Source organism: Staurois parvus, unplaced genomic scaffold (assembly GCF_062004578.1).
Source record: "Staurois parvus isolate SC_StPar_1 unplaced genomic scaffold, SC_StPar_1.0 ptg000101l, whole genome shotgun sequence".
In the NCBI taxonomy this organism is placed as follows: Eukaryota; Metazoa; Chordata; class Amphibia; order Anura; family Ranidae; genus Staurois; species Staurois parvus.
In genome coordinates, this window is record NW_028317897.1 from 1,342,471 (window position 1) to 1,357,296 (window position 14,826).

Below are 14,826 nucleotides of genomic sequence, written 5' to 3' on the forward strand. Positions count from 1 at the left end.
TAATTTACAATGATTAATCCACCAACACCTAGGAGATTCACCTGCAGTGAATGTTTGGGAAATGTCAGCCTGACTGCTGTATATATTTGTCCCATTTCCTGCCAGAGGAACACAAAAAAAAAGAAAAATTGGCTCTTTAGGTGCATAGTAAATGTACTTATTTTTGCAGAATTTGACATTTTAGTTGGAGTGTTGGGGACAGTTGCTGCTGGTCGATTGCTGGATCTCACCCCTTGTACACTCCGATGGTTAGGCAGTTTGACAGACAGATCTTACTGCTTCAGTAACAGCCAGCTCCCTTATTTCTCTTCTGTCCGGTTCCATTTAAGTCTGTATGGTGGGATGATAAAGCTTTTGCCATCAGGGAATCTTATGACTGCGTGTCTGACCCGGTGTCACAAGTCTGGAAGATGAATTTAGTCTGTGTTTACATTATTTTTCTGTTGACCAGTTTGTGGCATGAGACCATATCATATCAGGTGTGATGGCATTGGTGATGACAGAGCTATTCTGGGTGCTGGAATGTACTGTCTGCCGCTGTGACATTGTGAGCCTTCAACCTATTCACTGTTCCATCGTTCACCTCAGAATGGTTCACTTAGAAAATGGCTATTTACTCTCTGTTTTGCATATTTGACGTTAAATTCCTTTGCACTTTTTAAACTCTGTAAGTTCTGTCCCTAGCAGTCGGGCTGAAGGTTGGAATTTGCCACATGTTATGATTGCAAAGTTTATGGTAGAATTGAATAGGATGTTATATAACTATAGAGGTGTGTGTGTGTGTGTTTGGGGGGGGACTCGCATAAGATCTAATACATTAAAAAAATATGAGATTGTATAAAACATTGATTGCATAATATCAACAGGGATACAGACCCAGGAAATTAGAACAGGGATAGTGGCAACTCCTCATAAAGGGCACAGCAGGTGTACAGATCTGGGACCTTGGCTGCTGAGGGGGGGGGGGGGGTGTTTATGCTGCAGTACATATCTCACTGGGAATGCTGGGGAGTAAGGTGTGTTGCAGTTCAGATCTCACAAATGACAAGGGTAATGGGGATTAAGGTGTTGCAACGCTCTACCATGGAAAAAAAAAAGTAGTGTATGGAAAAAAAAAGACGGTCATCAGTTCTATCTGCTTCCTACTCTATCTAGAACTGAACTGAAAAGTCTGCACTCCTGGGCTGCCCAATGTCTAAAAGTGACTTGCCTAGTTTGGTGGATGAATACATACAGGGATAAAACAGTGTGCATAACATACCTGGTAATTGCACGGTCATGCAACGCTGTAACTGAATAAATATATATATTTTATCTCACCACTGGGTTTTTTTATTTTTTTGCAATATAAACAAAAAGACTTGCCGTTTTGGGAAAGAAATTTTTTTTTTTGTTTTCTACTTTCTGCTACAAAGTATATCCAATTTAAAATAAAAAAAACAAATACAATTTTTTAAGTTTTGGCCAAAATGTACTCTGCTACATATCTTTGATTAAAAAAACAAAAACAAAAAAAAGTCCCAGTAAGTGTATATTGATTGGTTTGCATGAAAGGTATGGCACTACAAACTGTGTGTGTGTGTGTGTGTGTGTGTGTGTGTGTGTGTGTGTGTGTGTGTGTGTGTATATATATATATATATATATCAATTTTATTTACGTTGCTAATGCCGGTGATCTGCCACGTTATAAGGTACACAAAGATCGTTCTCTCTGCACAGAGCTGTGTGTTTATTTTCAACACAGAGCTCTGGCCTGTGATTGTACACAGCTGATCAGCAGGTCCTGGCCGTGATTCATTGGCCAGGACTTGCTGATAGGCTCCCACTGTGTATACTCATAGCATGTGCCAGCCGGGGAGGGGGGGCACACATGCATTTGCCTAAAACCCAGAAGTAGGCAGCAACATCCGGGTATGTCACTTTGCCTACAGCCGCCTGTCCGCAGTACATTGTGGACAGGCGGTTAAAGGGTTAAAGTGTGCTAATACAGGTACTCTGAGCACTTTAATGTGATAGTTTGTATAGATATTGTCATGAATACATTTTTTTTTTTTTTTTTCGAGATGGTATTGTCCATACATCTACCTCCATACATCTCAATAATGAAAGCCGTTCTCTGGCAGTTGGTGGCTGGTGACACAGACCTTTCTTTCACACGTTCTCCATATCGCAGCTCAGTGCAGTCAGCAGTGCCGAGTTTGCTTCATTGATGTGACAGGTGAAGACCTACTTTGAGGGAGGCTGGGGTTTGCCACAGATGTTGGGCTAGGCAGAGAGGAGAGGTGAGAACTGCAGAGGAAGAACGTATTTTGCTGTTTGAGCTCGTGGTGAAAAACGGGCTGCATGAGGGTGTCAGAATAAAAGGACCACATGTCATACGACGTCATGGCAAATGCCTTTCAAGGAGTCCGCTTCCCATTCTTACATAATTGGAAAGTGAAATTCATGTTTCAGACATTTTTCCATCTGTTACATATGTACTGTTTCCTGGTCCTGCCCATTTTTGCACATTACTGCTAAGCCTGGTTGGCTTATAAACACAGAGACCTATACCTGTGTATATTGTGGTTGTAGATGAACACAGTAACATTTAGATCAGCATTGGTCATGCACAGTGCAGCTCACAGCAGGATACACGCAGTACATAGAGGGAAATCAGAAGACCATTTTTATATTAAACTTTAAAGAGACCATTAATTTACACAAAAATTCTCCAGTAAGATTATTTGTGCAACTTGACCCTAATGTATCCATGTTAGGTACTTGTAATATACCTCTGTATATGAACATCCAACAGCCCCAAGGATCCTGCTGGGCGCCACCATCTTGGATGTGATGTCAGTAGACTCCGAGCTGTTGTTAAATGACACTCCATAGTTTTTTCTCTTCGCTCTTCCCGCTGACCGCTACATATAAAGCTATATGGGGTAAAGGGAGGGACTATGATGTGCAAGGAAGGAGCTGTGTGCTATGGAACTGACTCTTCCTGGAGTAGTCAGATTTTCTGGTAAGTTCAAAATCACATTGCAAGCGAATACAATGGAGCATTTATGGAAAGTGCTGCCAGTAAGCTTTTTAAATGCATTATTTTTTTTGTACTTTTACTTGCAATTTTAGGTAGTTGTAAAGGCAGAATGTTTTTGTTTTTTTTGTTTTTTTCTACCAGAATGCATTTTCTGCATTTAAAGTAAAAAAAAAAAACAACCTGTGTTCTGCTTCCCCTTCCAGCCCCCTGTATAATTACATGAGCCCAATCTCCATCCAGCGATGTGCCTGAGAGCAGTGGCTCTCTTTCCTTATTTGACATGGAGGCAATGGCAGGAGTCATAGGCTTCTGCTGGTGTCTCTTACAGTCAGGGCTGCTCTGTGCAAGAATATTGCACACAGCAGGTAAGTATTACAATCATGTTAGGTTGGTGCTCCAATTCCTTGAACCAAACATGCTGCTCTTTCTTCTTTGGACTCGGCACACACCACTATAAAAGTCTATTTGGTGCTACTGGGCAGACACATTCAGCACACTGAACAAACCCATCTAACTGTTTTGTTTACTGTTTACAAGGGTTAGAATCTTGTTTCAGAATTGTTTTTTTATAGTAGTACAATGATGAATTTCGCCAAGTGGTTTCTCCACTCGTAGAAGTATCACTTTAGTTTCCAGTCCTTACACCAGGTGGTTGCCCATTTTTGCTTTGTGCACAATAATAAAAGTCGCATGTCTGTCCCAAAATGCTATCCTAGCCTTCCAGGATGGGAGCCAGATTGTCTCGGCACTCCATAACATTTACCCTCCTGTTTTCCAATTGCTTTTGCTAGAACTCCATAAAACTGCAAACTATCACTCACCTTAAATCAGGGTGGATTTGATTTAAATCAAACTGATTTAAATCACTAGTCAGTAAGGCTTGATTTAAATCCTAGTTTTCTACATAGACTAATTCTTGCTGGTATAACTTTAATATGCAAGTAGATGAAGATTTTTAGAATAACAACTTTTCATATTAGTTTTTTTATCCCCAGTTTAATAGGTAATCATTCATATTTGGACAACTTTTCTGTTGTACTTAGGAAGGAGAAAAATAATCATTACCTTAATAATAATTTAAATAGATTTATTCAACTGAAACAATAACATTCCAGCATATGTTATTTGCTTAAACATCCATGTTTGTTAACTAATTTGGCTAAACAAAATATATATATTTTAAGAGACTTAGACTGTCAGCCCTTCCTCCTCACACTTCGTTTCACTTTCTTCTTGTGCAGATCTATTCCACTTCAAACAATCAGAAAAATATTGTTTCTATTCTATTCACTGAACTTCTTGAAACTTAGCACTGAAGGGGTTGATTCTGTATTCATAGGTTTGTAGAAGTTAGGATTAAGGTCTTTTTCTTAACTCTGTTCATGTTATAACATTTTTGCTGTGAAGAAGAGGCATGTGATATCTGCTGAGTCAAATTCAGTTTTGAGAACTGCAAAAGTAAACCAAGCATCTGTGATAATATCTTGTAGGCAGAGAAACTGCCCAATAATCTTACAAATACCTCTGGAAGAGCATGACATTGTGAATGGATTCATGGAATTTATTTACCAAAAAAATTAAACATATACAACCTTATTCTACATAATTAAAAAACTAATCTTTATTTCATGATGGAATAACCTTTGGATGGTAATATATTTTCCTCAAAAAGCATTTTATTCAAAACAATTTTTATTTTTTATTTTTTTTAGCTTGATTATCCTTAATAAACATACTCGCACCTAGTGAATCCTACACTCTGCTATTGCACACCTGGTCCTATGGCACCATTTTTCTTTTGCTGGGTCATTGAAAAGCTGTCTGTCTCTTCTTGGACTTAGCAGCCGGGCTTGATGTTTGCCTCAGCTCGTGTTCATGTGATGTAGATCACCCTAAACACTTCCGGGACCCATGAAGGGGGGAGGGGTCGTGGCACTATTGTCAAACAGATTGAAGATCAGACTTGGGGATCAGTGGATACATGCTTTTTCTTTACTTGGCTTTTATCCTTGTTGAGTCCTTGGTCATTTGCAGGGGGTACCTTCGTCTAGCAATATAGAAAGAGAGTCGCACCTGAAATCGCAGAAAATAGTGCAGGAACTACTTTCAAAATCTGTGCAACTCTGATAGTCAGTCACACTGGTTTGAACGGTTTGATTGTTATATTGTTTTGGGTTTGGTATACTTGCCTACTGCAAGCTGCTTGTTTTTTCTTTTTCTTTAGCGCTGACCTTTTTACTATACTAGTAGTTTAAAGTGACTGTGTCATGAGTATTATGGCTACTGCTATTGCAAGCCTCCTGAAGATGCCGGATGTCTGACTTCTGATTAAATAAAAACCCTCAGTGCTACTTAACGCAATACTTGTTTTGTGTCTGCAAATTGGATAACATTTAAAGTCAAAGCATCAGAATAACAGCCAAGGAATTGGCTTTCTCAAAAAAAAAAAAGGCAGCAGTGATAGCCACCATTGAATATTCATGGCAGATTCTCCTAAATCTGGCTTTAGCCAGGTGTTTAAAAAAAAAAAAAAAAAAAATCTTCAGTTGAGCAGAAGAGTAATCAGACTAGTACATGCTAATAACATTTTCTGAATTTCTTCCAGATTCCGTCAAGGACCACCCTCAGCAACAACCTGGCATGATCTCTCGTGTAACGGGGGGCATCTTCAGCATCACCAAAGGAGCGGTTGGTGCTACCATCGGTGGAGTGGCCTGGATCGGAGGCAAAAGCTATGAGGTGACCAAAACGGCAGTCACATCAGTACCTAGTATAGGAGTCGGCATTGTGAAAGGCAGCGTGTCAGCGGTCACTGGTGGTGTGGCTGCCGTGGGATCAGCAGTCTCCAGTAAAGTCTCTGGAAAAAAGAAGGACAAATCTGACTGAGCCAATCATCTTATTTCTAGAGGACTGTCCCAGCTGCGATTTGGTGTCTACCGAAGAGTCAAGCCAACGCCACACCATGCCACATAAGACACTTGTTATTGTAGCACCGGTGTGGCTAATCGAGCAAGTGGAAAGGAACGCAGCAGTCGTAGAGTAAACACGGACTATAACCCCGTTCACTGACTCTGCGTTTCAAATGTTACATTTATATTACACCAAATCATGTGTTTGTTTCGTTCACAAAAATGTTTTGAATATTTTTTTTTCTGGAAACATTGACATTCACAAAGCCATTTGTTTAGAGGACTTTACATTAGAATTTTTTTTTTCCCTTTTGCGTGTGTTTTTTCTTCTGTTATGAAAAGTCACAGCACATAGTTGTGTTTTGTTATGGTTAGCTATTAGTATTTTTTATTTTTCTTTCATTTTGTGTTTGGCTAGGCCGATGGAGCAATACTATAACGTATCAATCCAGTGCAATTGTATTGGTAGGTGGTGGAATAGATTTGCTATGGTAAAAACAGAGGAGAAGCTCTTATATGAGTCCTCTGTGTTCATGTCCAAGAATTTCAAACGCTGTTTCCCCTCATGTGTTTGTTTCACAAGTAATATGTTGTGCTAGATCAGTGCCAGTGTTCTACGTATCTCTCCATTATTGGCTTGCATCACATCTGCGGAGTAAGTCTTTCAATGGGACGTGTTGGGATGAATGCGGGAGCTCTGTCAGTGACTCACTAAGCAAGGATCAGAATGACAGCCTTACCATTTCCCCCTACAAATAGGAATCATCATTGGCAGCTTAGATATTTTTTTTTTTTTCTCGACAATCTCTCACCTTTCAATTAGTAACTGTTTAAAGACAAAACCTGTGTTAGACTATTCTAATGGCCACTACTTATCTGCTTACTTAAAGTGTATGCATTGCCAAACTATTTTTTTTTTTCTGAAAAGCATATAGAAGGGTTAAAGAAGTTTAACCTTTTTTTTTGTTTTTACAGTATTCAGTTCCTGATGGGACATGTAGTACTTTGTCCCATCTTCCTAGGTACCTTGTAATACTAGCTGCTTTGTCAGACAGGGTGCCCCCCCCTTGACACACTGCCACGAGGAATGCAGGGGGAGGTAAAATGTGTCGGCTTCCCATCCCTCTGCAATTCTCAATGGAGGTGCTTGCCTCAAACAAGTGCTGGGCCATGTCTTTGTTAGCTGTAGTGTTGGGCAGCCGTGCTCTGGGAGGGGGGCGGGTTGCACTATCCAATATCACAACTAACAACAGGGCATCTAGAAAGATAGAAAAAAGTGTGCAATGCATTTTGTCATATTGGGAACTGTGTACTATAAACAAAAAAAAGATATGTTTTCTTAAAAACACTTGCAAGGTTATTTTTTGTTTTGTTTTTTGTTTTGTCCCACTAGGAAGATTTCCCTTCTTGTGCTGAAAACACAAGTGGGAGGAAAGCTCTGTTCAAGTGAGAAAAATTACCATCTTAGATCTGGTTCACTCCAATGCAGTGTGCATTTTGTGCGATTTGCATGCATTTTGGGGTTTTTCGTTTGGTTTTTGTTAAAGGGGAAATTTTTGTTTGTTGCCGGGCAGAGTCAGAAATGCACTACTGCATTTCAGCAGAGTCTCCATCGACCTCTATTGTAGCAAAAATGCTGCTTTATTGCGTTTTTAAAAAAAAAAAAAAGTCCCTGACCCTTTCCAAAAACGCAGCAACTCAAAAAAAGCATAGATGCGAATGTGTCCCATAAATGGACTGTAGTGCGTTTCTGCGAAAAGCACTAAAAAAACGCATTGGTGTGAACCAGGCCTAAGTCACTTGTCACCAGAACATTTGTCCTCAGTGGAAGGTTTAACCTCTTGTTCTAACGACAACTCAAAAAAGGAAAAAAAGCTGGCTTTTTCATCACTTTGTCTCTGTAATGGTGGCCATTGGCACAAATAGAGGGGAAATTTAACCCTTCCTTACTCTATCCAAAAAAAAGTTTTGCTTTTACATACACTTTAAATGTTTGTATTTCTCCATCCAGCTAGTTTGTGTATCCTCCATGCTGAAACTTTTTAAGTGACATATTTCCCAGCCTTTAATGTGTGTCAAAGCCAGATGCCTGAATTTGGGTTGTAACTAAACCCTTTTCACCTTCTGGAATGCCATGATGCATTGTCAGCCAGGCAACAGTACTCTTCACCCCATTCCTCACTTTTCCAGTCTGTGTAGCCACTCCTATTTAAAATTTCAGCCAAAGAGCTGGGCAGGATATTCACTTGATTAAAAGAAGCATTGCAAGTGAATACACAGAGCATAGTTTGCTCAACACATTTATCATCTAGTGTATGTATAGCCAAAACGTTTATTTTTTATATTTTGGATGGAGTGGGGAAGGGTCAGAACCCCTGTCAGATTTTACTTCTACCCAGACCCCTGGAATCTTAGCCCTGGTTCACATTGCGGGCTGGCTGCAGGTGCAGGAATCTCATCTGTTCCCCCACCTGCTTCCAAATCACGCTGCTGCCATTTACTTTGAATAGCACCCCCACGAATCTCAGCCCGCAGTGCGTTTGTCGTAACCGTAGGGAAATTGCATGGTCAAAAAGACCATGCGATTTTTCTGTGTCTGCGTTAAAAAAAAAAAAAAAAAGCAAGACCAAACAGTGAATGCACCTTTTTAAAACGCAGACACAGCAGTCCATTCAAATGGACGGCCTGCACAAGTGTGGAAAAGGAAAAGATTTCCCCTCACATCTTTTCTGCTGCCAGTTGGTTCAACAGACGAGAAGCAAAAGAAATTCTTTACTAAAGAAAAGCATTTTTTTTTCCGTGTTAGAGTAGGGGGGAGCTAGAACCCCTGTTGGATTTCATTTTTTGTCTGTGCCCTTGTTGCAGATTTTGCAGTTTGTTTTTTTTTGGTTTTTTTACCCCACTTGTCTGAGTTTTACCTTAATTTATTGTTGGGATAAAATAGAAACCAAATAGATCTCAAGTCTGCTCCTTCATTTTCATGTTGTTAGTGCCTTATAGAAAACCCTCAGGTACACTGCACAAATGCTTATTACACTACCGTCTGCATTAAGTATAGCATGCTGTATAAAGATGTTTTTTTGTTTTTGATTATATTTAAAGGGTCAGTCCGACCAGGTAATTCAGTATGACAACAGGTGCGATCAACCAGCCATTTCCTTCTGTCCTCTGTGGGTAGGTTTTCTGTACCAGAAGTCTGACCTCTACCCAGCTATTGGAGCCATCAAGGTCCTATTTACACTTGATCAATCTGTTGCACTGGGTTAACATGCGGTGAGTTTAAGGTATCCCATTCATTTTGAATACTTTGCCAACACACGTGACTTTTTGACAACCCAGCCAGCGAACTGCAGCACACCACAACCCACAGTTCTACTGTACAGTGCATTGCGGGACCAGTCCTGATGCTAATGCACTGCACAGAAGTCAGGTGTTGCCATACGTTGTGGTATTGCATGCATTATGGTGCACATTGCCACAATGCACTAGCTTGAATGGATGATTAGGAAAACCTATCCTGATATTGATACTGCTGTTGCCAACATTTCCTCCTAAAAATATTAGTTGCTAGGCTGACATGATGATCTAGTAGTCCTTGACCCAGAATAGCTATTAGTGTATGTCCAGCTAAAACTTATTTCATTTTTTTTTTTTTTTTTGGGGGGGGGTTCGAATTTGAGTTTTACTGGCATTTGGGGCTCCATTAGAGCTCTTTCCCCTCATTTCCTCCCCCAGTGACTACAGGTTTCAACATACAGGGAGTGATGGGAAATCTCCAACTGCAAATAAAATTTAAAGAAAACAAACTTTTGGCTGGACATATTCTTTAAGTGTTTTCAATGCATGCTTCTTTTCAATGCATGTCGTAAAAGTAAAAAAAAATATCAGACAACTAATATTTTCAGAAGGAAGTTAACAATCGCAGGCTGTTTCTTTCCTGGAACCCTTTGGAGATGTAAAATTCAAATCAATGAAATGCACCCATATCTGAAATACCGGTTTCTGGAGGACCGATCCTTCCTTCATCTTCTACCTTTGGTCCTTGTATTGGTAAATGACTGACACTCCCACTGTTCTTGCTGAATTAGGTGCAGTGGAACAGACTTGGTGCAAATGTTTTTTTTTTGTTTTTTTTTTCTCTCCTTTTTGAAGGTCCTGAAAGTGGTAGTGGCCATATTTTTATACATTGCAAGATGCTTATTTTCTATATATAATATATAGGGTATAATTATTTGCTGTGTTTACTAGGGCATGCTAAGCAGGGCCACTGTGCAAAATTGTGCTAAACTCAATGACTAGCTTTTATCTTCGGTCTCCCACCCTTTGTATTTTTAATATGCCTTTCAGATATGTACTGAAGTAGTCGCCCACTTGAACTGTGAATTGTGGTGAGGTAAAGAAATAAACTTTGTGCCTATATACATTTGTGTTGGGATGTTTGTAAGCTTTTCAAAAGGTATACACTGATTATTGAAAAACTGCCAAATTTCTGTTACCACACAGCACCATTTTAGTCTTCCATTTAAAGTGGGACTATGAAAGCTTGTACGACGGAGATACGTCGATTATTTTCGCTCATTGCACGTCTAGAATTGTCCCAGAAACATGTGGTAGACCTATCTAACACTTGTAGAGACTTACTCCAAATTTTAGATTCTTCCTACCTTGTTGCACGAGACAAAGCACCCAACACTCATTACTCCCTAGCTAACAAATGTGGCCAACACCTGGCACGTGTACTTCACCATTGTCCGTCCCGTCGTCCAATCCAGCACATCAAGGCTCCTGGCAATACTAAACTCTACCACAATAAGGGAATCTGTTCTTCTTGAGCGTTATTAATCTCAATTTTATAATCTCTCTTCGGCTACTCCCTGATGCTCCTCCCGTTTCCTCCCTGCCGGCTATGTCCCAAAATATTGTGGAGATGGCATTACCTGTTCTAGACGCCCAAGATGCATTGCATCCAGAGGAGCCCTTCTCGATTATAGAAGTTCTTGGAGCAATTAAGCCCCTGAAAACTGGTACGTGCCCAGGTCCTGACGGATTTACCCCACGATTTTACAAACCATTCACCGCCCAATTGGCCCCGCTTCTGGCCCAAGCGTTTAATGTTTTTTGTTCGCCACTATTTCGGTTATCCCTAAGCCGGGTAAAGACCCTTCTCTTTGTGGTAGTTATCGCCCAATTTCTCTACGTAATCTGGACTTTAAGGTTTTTGCTAAACTTCTAGCGAACCGCCTTTCCCCTTTTCTACCAACCTTGATCCACCACGGTCAGGTTGACTTTGTCCCGGGTCGCGTAGCTAGGGATAATACTTCTAAAACGATCCATCTTATATCAAGCAACATGGCTTAAAGGCTTGCCTACTATCATTTGACACCGAGAAGACGGTCGATCACGTTGACTGGCATTTTCTGCGTCTTACCTTGGAACAGATTGGTTTGGGTTCGCGGTTCCTTGCTCAGATTATGTCTCTCCAGTCTCATTCTTCGGCGTCTGTGCTGGTCAATGATACGGTTTCTTCGCCCTTCCCCATATCAAATAGGACCAGACAAGGATGTCCCCTCTCGTCTCTTCTCTTTGTTTTAGTAATGGAACATCTTGCGAGAGCCATACAAGCGAGAGCCATACAAGCTAACAACTCAATCTTGGGCATCCACACTCCCTCCGCACACCACAAATTATCCTTTTACGCTGACGACCTTCTAGTTTACATTCAACAGCCACTCATTTCCCTCCCCAGTCTTTTCCAAGAATTTCAGTAATTTTAAACTCAATATCTCTAAAACGGAGGCCCTAAATATTTCTTTACCTGCCCATGTGTTGGCGAACCTACGCTCTAATTTTTCCTTTCAATGGCAACCGAAGACCATCACATACCTGGGGGTCCTAATTTCAGCTGATCCTACTGCTTTATATTCCCTTAATTCTTTACCCTTAATTTCACATATCCCAAAAGATCTGGCTTCATTGGGCGCTTCAGCCCTGCCTTGGTTCGGCCGCATCAATACCCTCAAGGTGGATACCTTACCTAAGTTATTATACATTTTTCAGATTGTACCGATCACTGTCCCTAGGAGTTTTTTTTTTTTTTCTCTCTCTACACTCCCTTTCGATTCGATTTATTTGGCATCGTGGGTTTTCAAGGTTAAAACACAGGTTACTTACTTACCCGAAACTCTGGCAGAGTGGGTTTACCAGACTTTGAGCTTTATTACAGAGCCATGTTACTAACCCAGATGCTTGATTGGTTTCCCACACCCTTCCGTAAAGCCTCTTGTATGATTGAACAAGATCTTTCTCAGGTTCATTACCATGGGGGTATGACCAGGACTATCAGCGTTTTTCCGGCCTGGCCCCTTTGACTTTAGCTGTAATGTGGTTGTAGTATAAACAGGGTTTTTTGCTCTTATCTTCTGATCCCTGTCTCTTATCACCCCTATTTGATCACCCAGCTCTTCCTCAGAGGTTGAGCTCTTCTACTATTGGACCCTTTACACACGTCTCCTTATCTGCCCCCAATCAGGTCTTCTCCTTCAAAGTGGACCTAGGGATTGGTTGACCACTTTGCACCTATCCTCATTTTGCAAGCAGTTACACTCTTCCTCCAACACTCATCGTCCACTTTCTGAGATTGAACGGCTGTGCTCCCTCTCTGAACCATTGAGACACGTCCTAGCTTCCCTCTATAAAGTGCTCCACAATGCTCTTCATTCTAAACTCCCTTCCTACACAAGGCATGGGCTCGAGACCTAGGTAAAGGCATAGCGGCTGAGGATTGGTCCACGTTGGTCTACTTCACTCATGAATCGTCTATTTCTTGCTATTCACAAGAAAAGAACTTTAAGTTTCTTTCTCGATGATACAGGGACCCCCTCTCCCTACACAACATTTTTCCTTCTACCTGTTCTTTGTTGGTGCTTTAATAGAGCTGTTGGTACACCGCTCCACATTTGGTGGGATTGTGATCAAATACAACCCTTCTGGCAACTAGTCTTTGCTGTATATAACAGGATCTGTGGTGAGTCCTTGGCCCCTTCGTCGGAAATTGCTCTTCTTTCTATATTACCGGGCTCACTGGCAGCGCAAAAGAAAAGTCTGTTGCGTTTCTTTCTGTCTGCGGCCCGCCAATTGATACCCCTCTTTTGGAAAACAGCCACTCCCCCACCCTTTCCGATTGTGGGTTTCTGTGCTTAATGATACCATGCGTATGGAGGAAATACTGGTGTTTGCCAATGATACCTATGATAAACATAAGTTGCTGTGGTCGGTCTGGCTCCATTTCTCCTCTTCGACTTAGATATGTGTTCCTCTGTTGCGCCCTGGTGGAAATGAGCCTTGCTCCCCCAACTCATTTTCATATCGGCTTGTCCGCTGCTTGGGCCCTGCACTCCGTGCTAGGATGTGGGTGGCAGGGTCACTCTGGAGGGATACAAGTGGGGAACCACCTTGATGCTGCTTTCTGCTGCTTCCGTCTCCCAATCCCCTCTCTTCTCTCTCTTCTCCTCCTTTGCTAACCTTACCACTGGATTCCTCCCCCCCCTTTTTTTTTTTTTTTTTTTTTTCTTTCTTTTTTTCTTTTTTTCTTTCTCCCTCCTCTTTCTCAGTTTACACTCTTGGTTGTACGGAGTTCTCATCTTGTTCCATACATCTTGCCCAGGGATACCCCCCGAAACTATGTTTCATTATTTCTCTGTAATATGGGTTATTGAGCCTGCCCTCTTACTGTTGTATTGCATCATTTTCTTCCATCCAAATGGATCGTAGCCACACCTGTGATGTGATGTTTTTCTGTTTACTTGTACATGTTCTTTTTATTTCTCATGCTTTGTTAACTTAGTTCAAAAATAATAAAGACAAATTTTGTCTTTAAAGTGGGACTATGCTCCAACTATTAAAGGAGAAGTTCAGCCAAAGCTTAAGCCTGTTGTCGGCTGATGTTACTCAGCCGGTCCAGGCTGAGTGGGGAATGATACTGACTTCAAAGTCATAATCCACCCCAGAGTCTGGAGCAGTACCTGGCTCATCCTCTCAGTGAGCCGCTGAGAGCCTGAACCAGCCGCTCTCTCCGCCACCACAGCCCACTGCTCACTGGGAGGGGAAGGGGCAGAACAGACAGTGGTGACAGACCGCGGCCGTGAGAAATCAGCGGTCATGTGATTAGTGAGTTCTCATACTTAGAGCCAGTGGGGGACAGATGCAGCATTGGACCGATGCTGCATCCACCTAGGTAAGTATAAACGGGGGGGGGGGGGGGGGAGAGAAACGCATATGTCTCTTAAATCGCATATGTGATGAAGGCTGTGCAAACTAGTAGTACCCCCTGTAATATTTTGTAAAAACCTATTGATCCTGCCAGTAAAAACATTGAATAGGCACTTTCTGTGCCTTTACTTGATAGTGCAGAAACGGTCTTCCTTCTGCAGTGAAATTACGGCACCATTTTCACCCTTGCTGCTGAAGCGTCTTTAAATGCCGACACTGGTGCCAGCTATACCAGTGAAAAGCAATGAGTCATGTCTGACCAGGTCTGTCAGATGACAGATTGTGCTTTGCAGCGTGGTCAAACCCTCACTCCCTTTGGAGTATGCAGTCATATTTAGGCACACTGCGCAACTGCTGTAACAGTAAAATTGGGGAAAGCTTAAGCTTTGGCTGAACTTCTCCTTTAATAGTTGGAGCATAGTCCCACTTTAAAGACAAAATTTGTCTTTATTATTTTGGGTCCTATACTATGACTGTAACTTTAACTTGGCTTACAGCCTAATTTCAGCTTTCAAGTCCCCATTCACACCTGTGCAATCTGTTGTACAATGAAACCAATCCTATGGGATGAGTTCATGCCTAAACATTGCGCTTCTATGTAACTTGGAACCAGGTGCAGGAGCT

General features: G+C 41.4%; 1 protein-coding gene across 1 annotated transcript in view; it reads left to right on the forward strand.

Annotated features, from left to right (window-relative positions):
• TMEM263 (transmembrane protein 263) overlaps positions 1-10,355 on the forward strand; it is a 36,248-nt gene extending 25,893 nt beyond the window's left edge. Inside the window, exon 3 of the mRNA XM_089671200.1 lies at positions 5,631-10,355. Coding sequence (XP_089527326.1) covers positions 5,631-5,911 — 281 coding nt within the window. The 3' untranslated portion in view covers positions 5,912-10,355. The remainder of the gene's footprint in view (positions 1-5,630) is intronic.
• Positions 10,356-14,826: the final 4,471 nt, after the last annotated feature.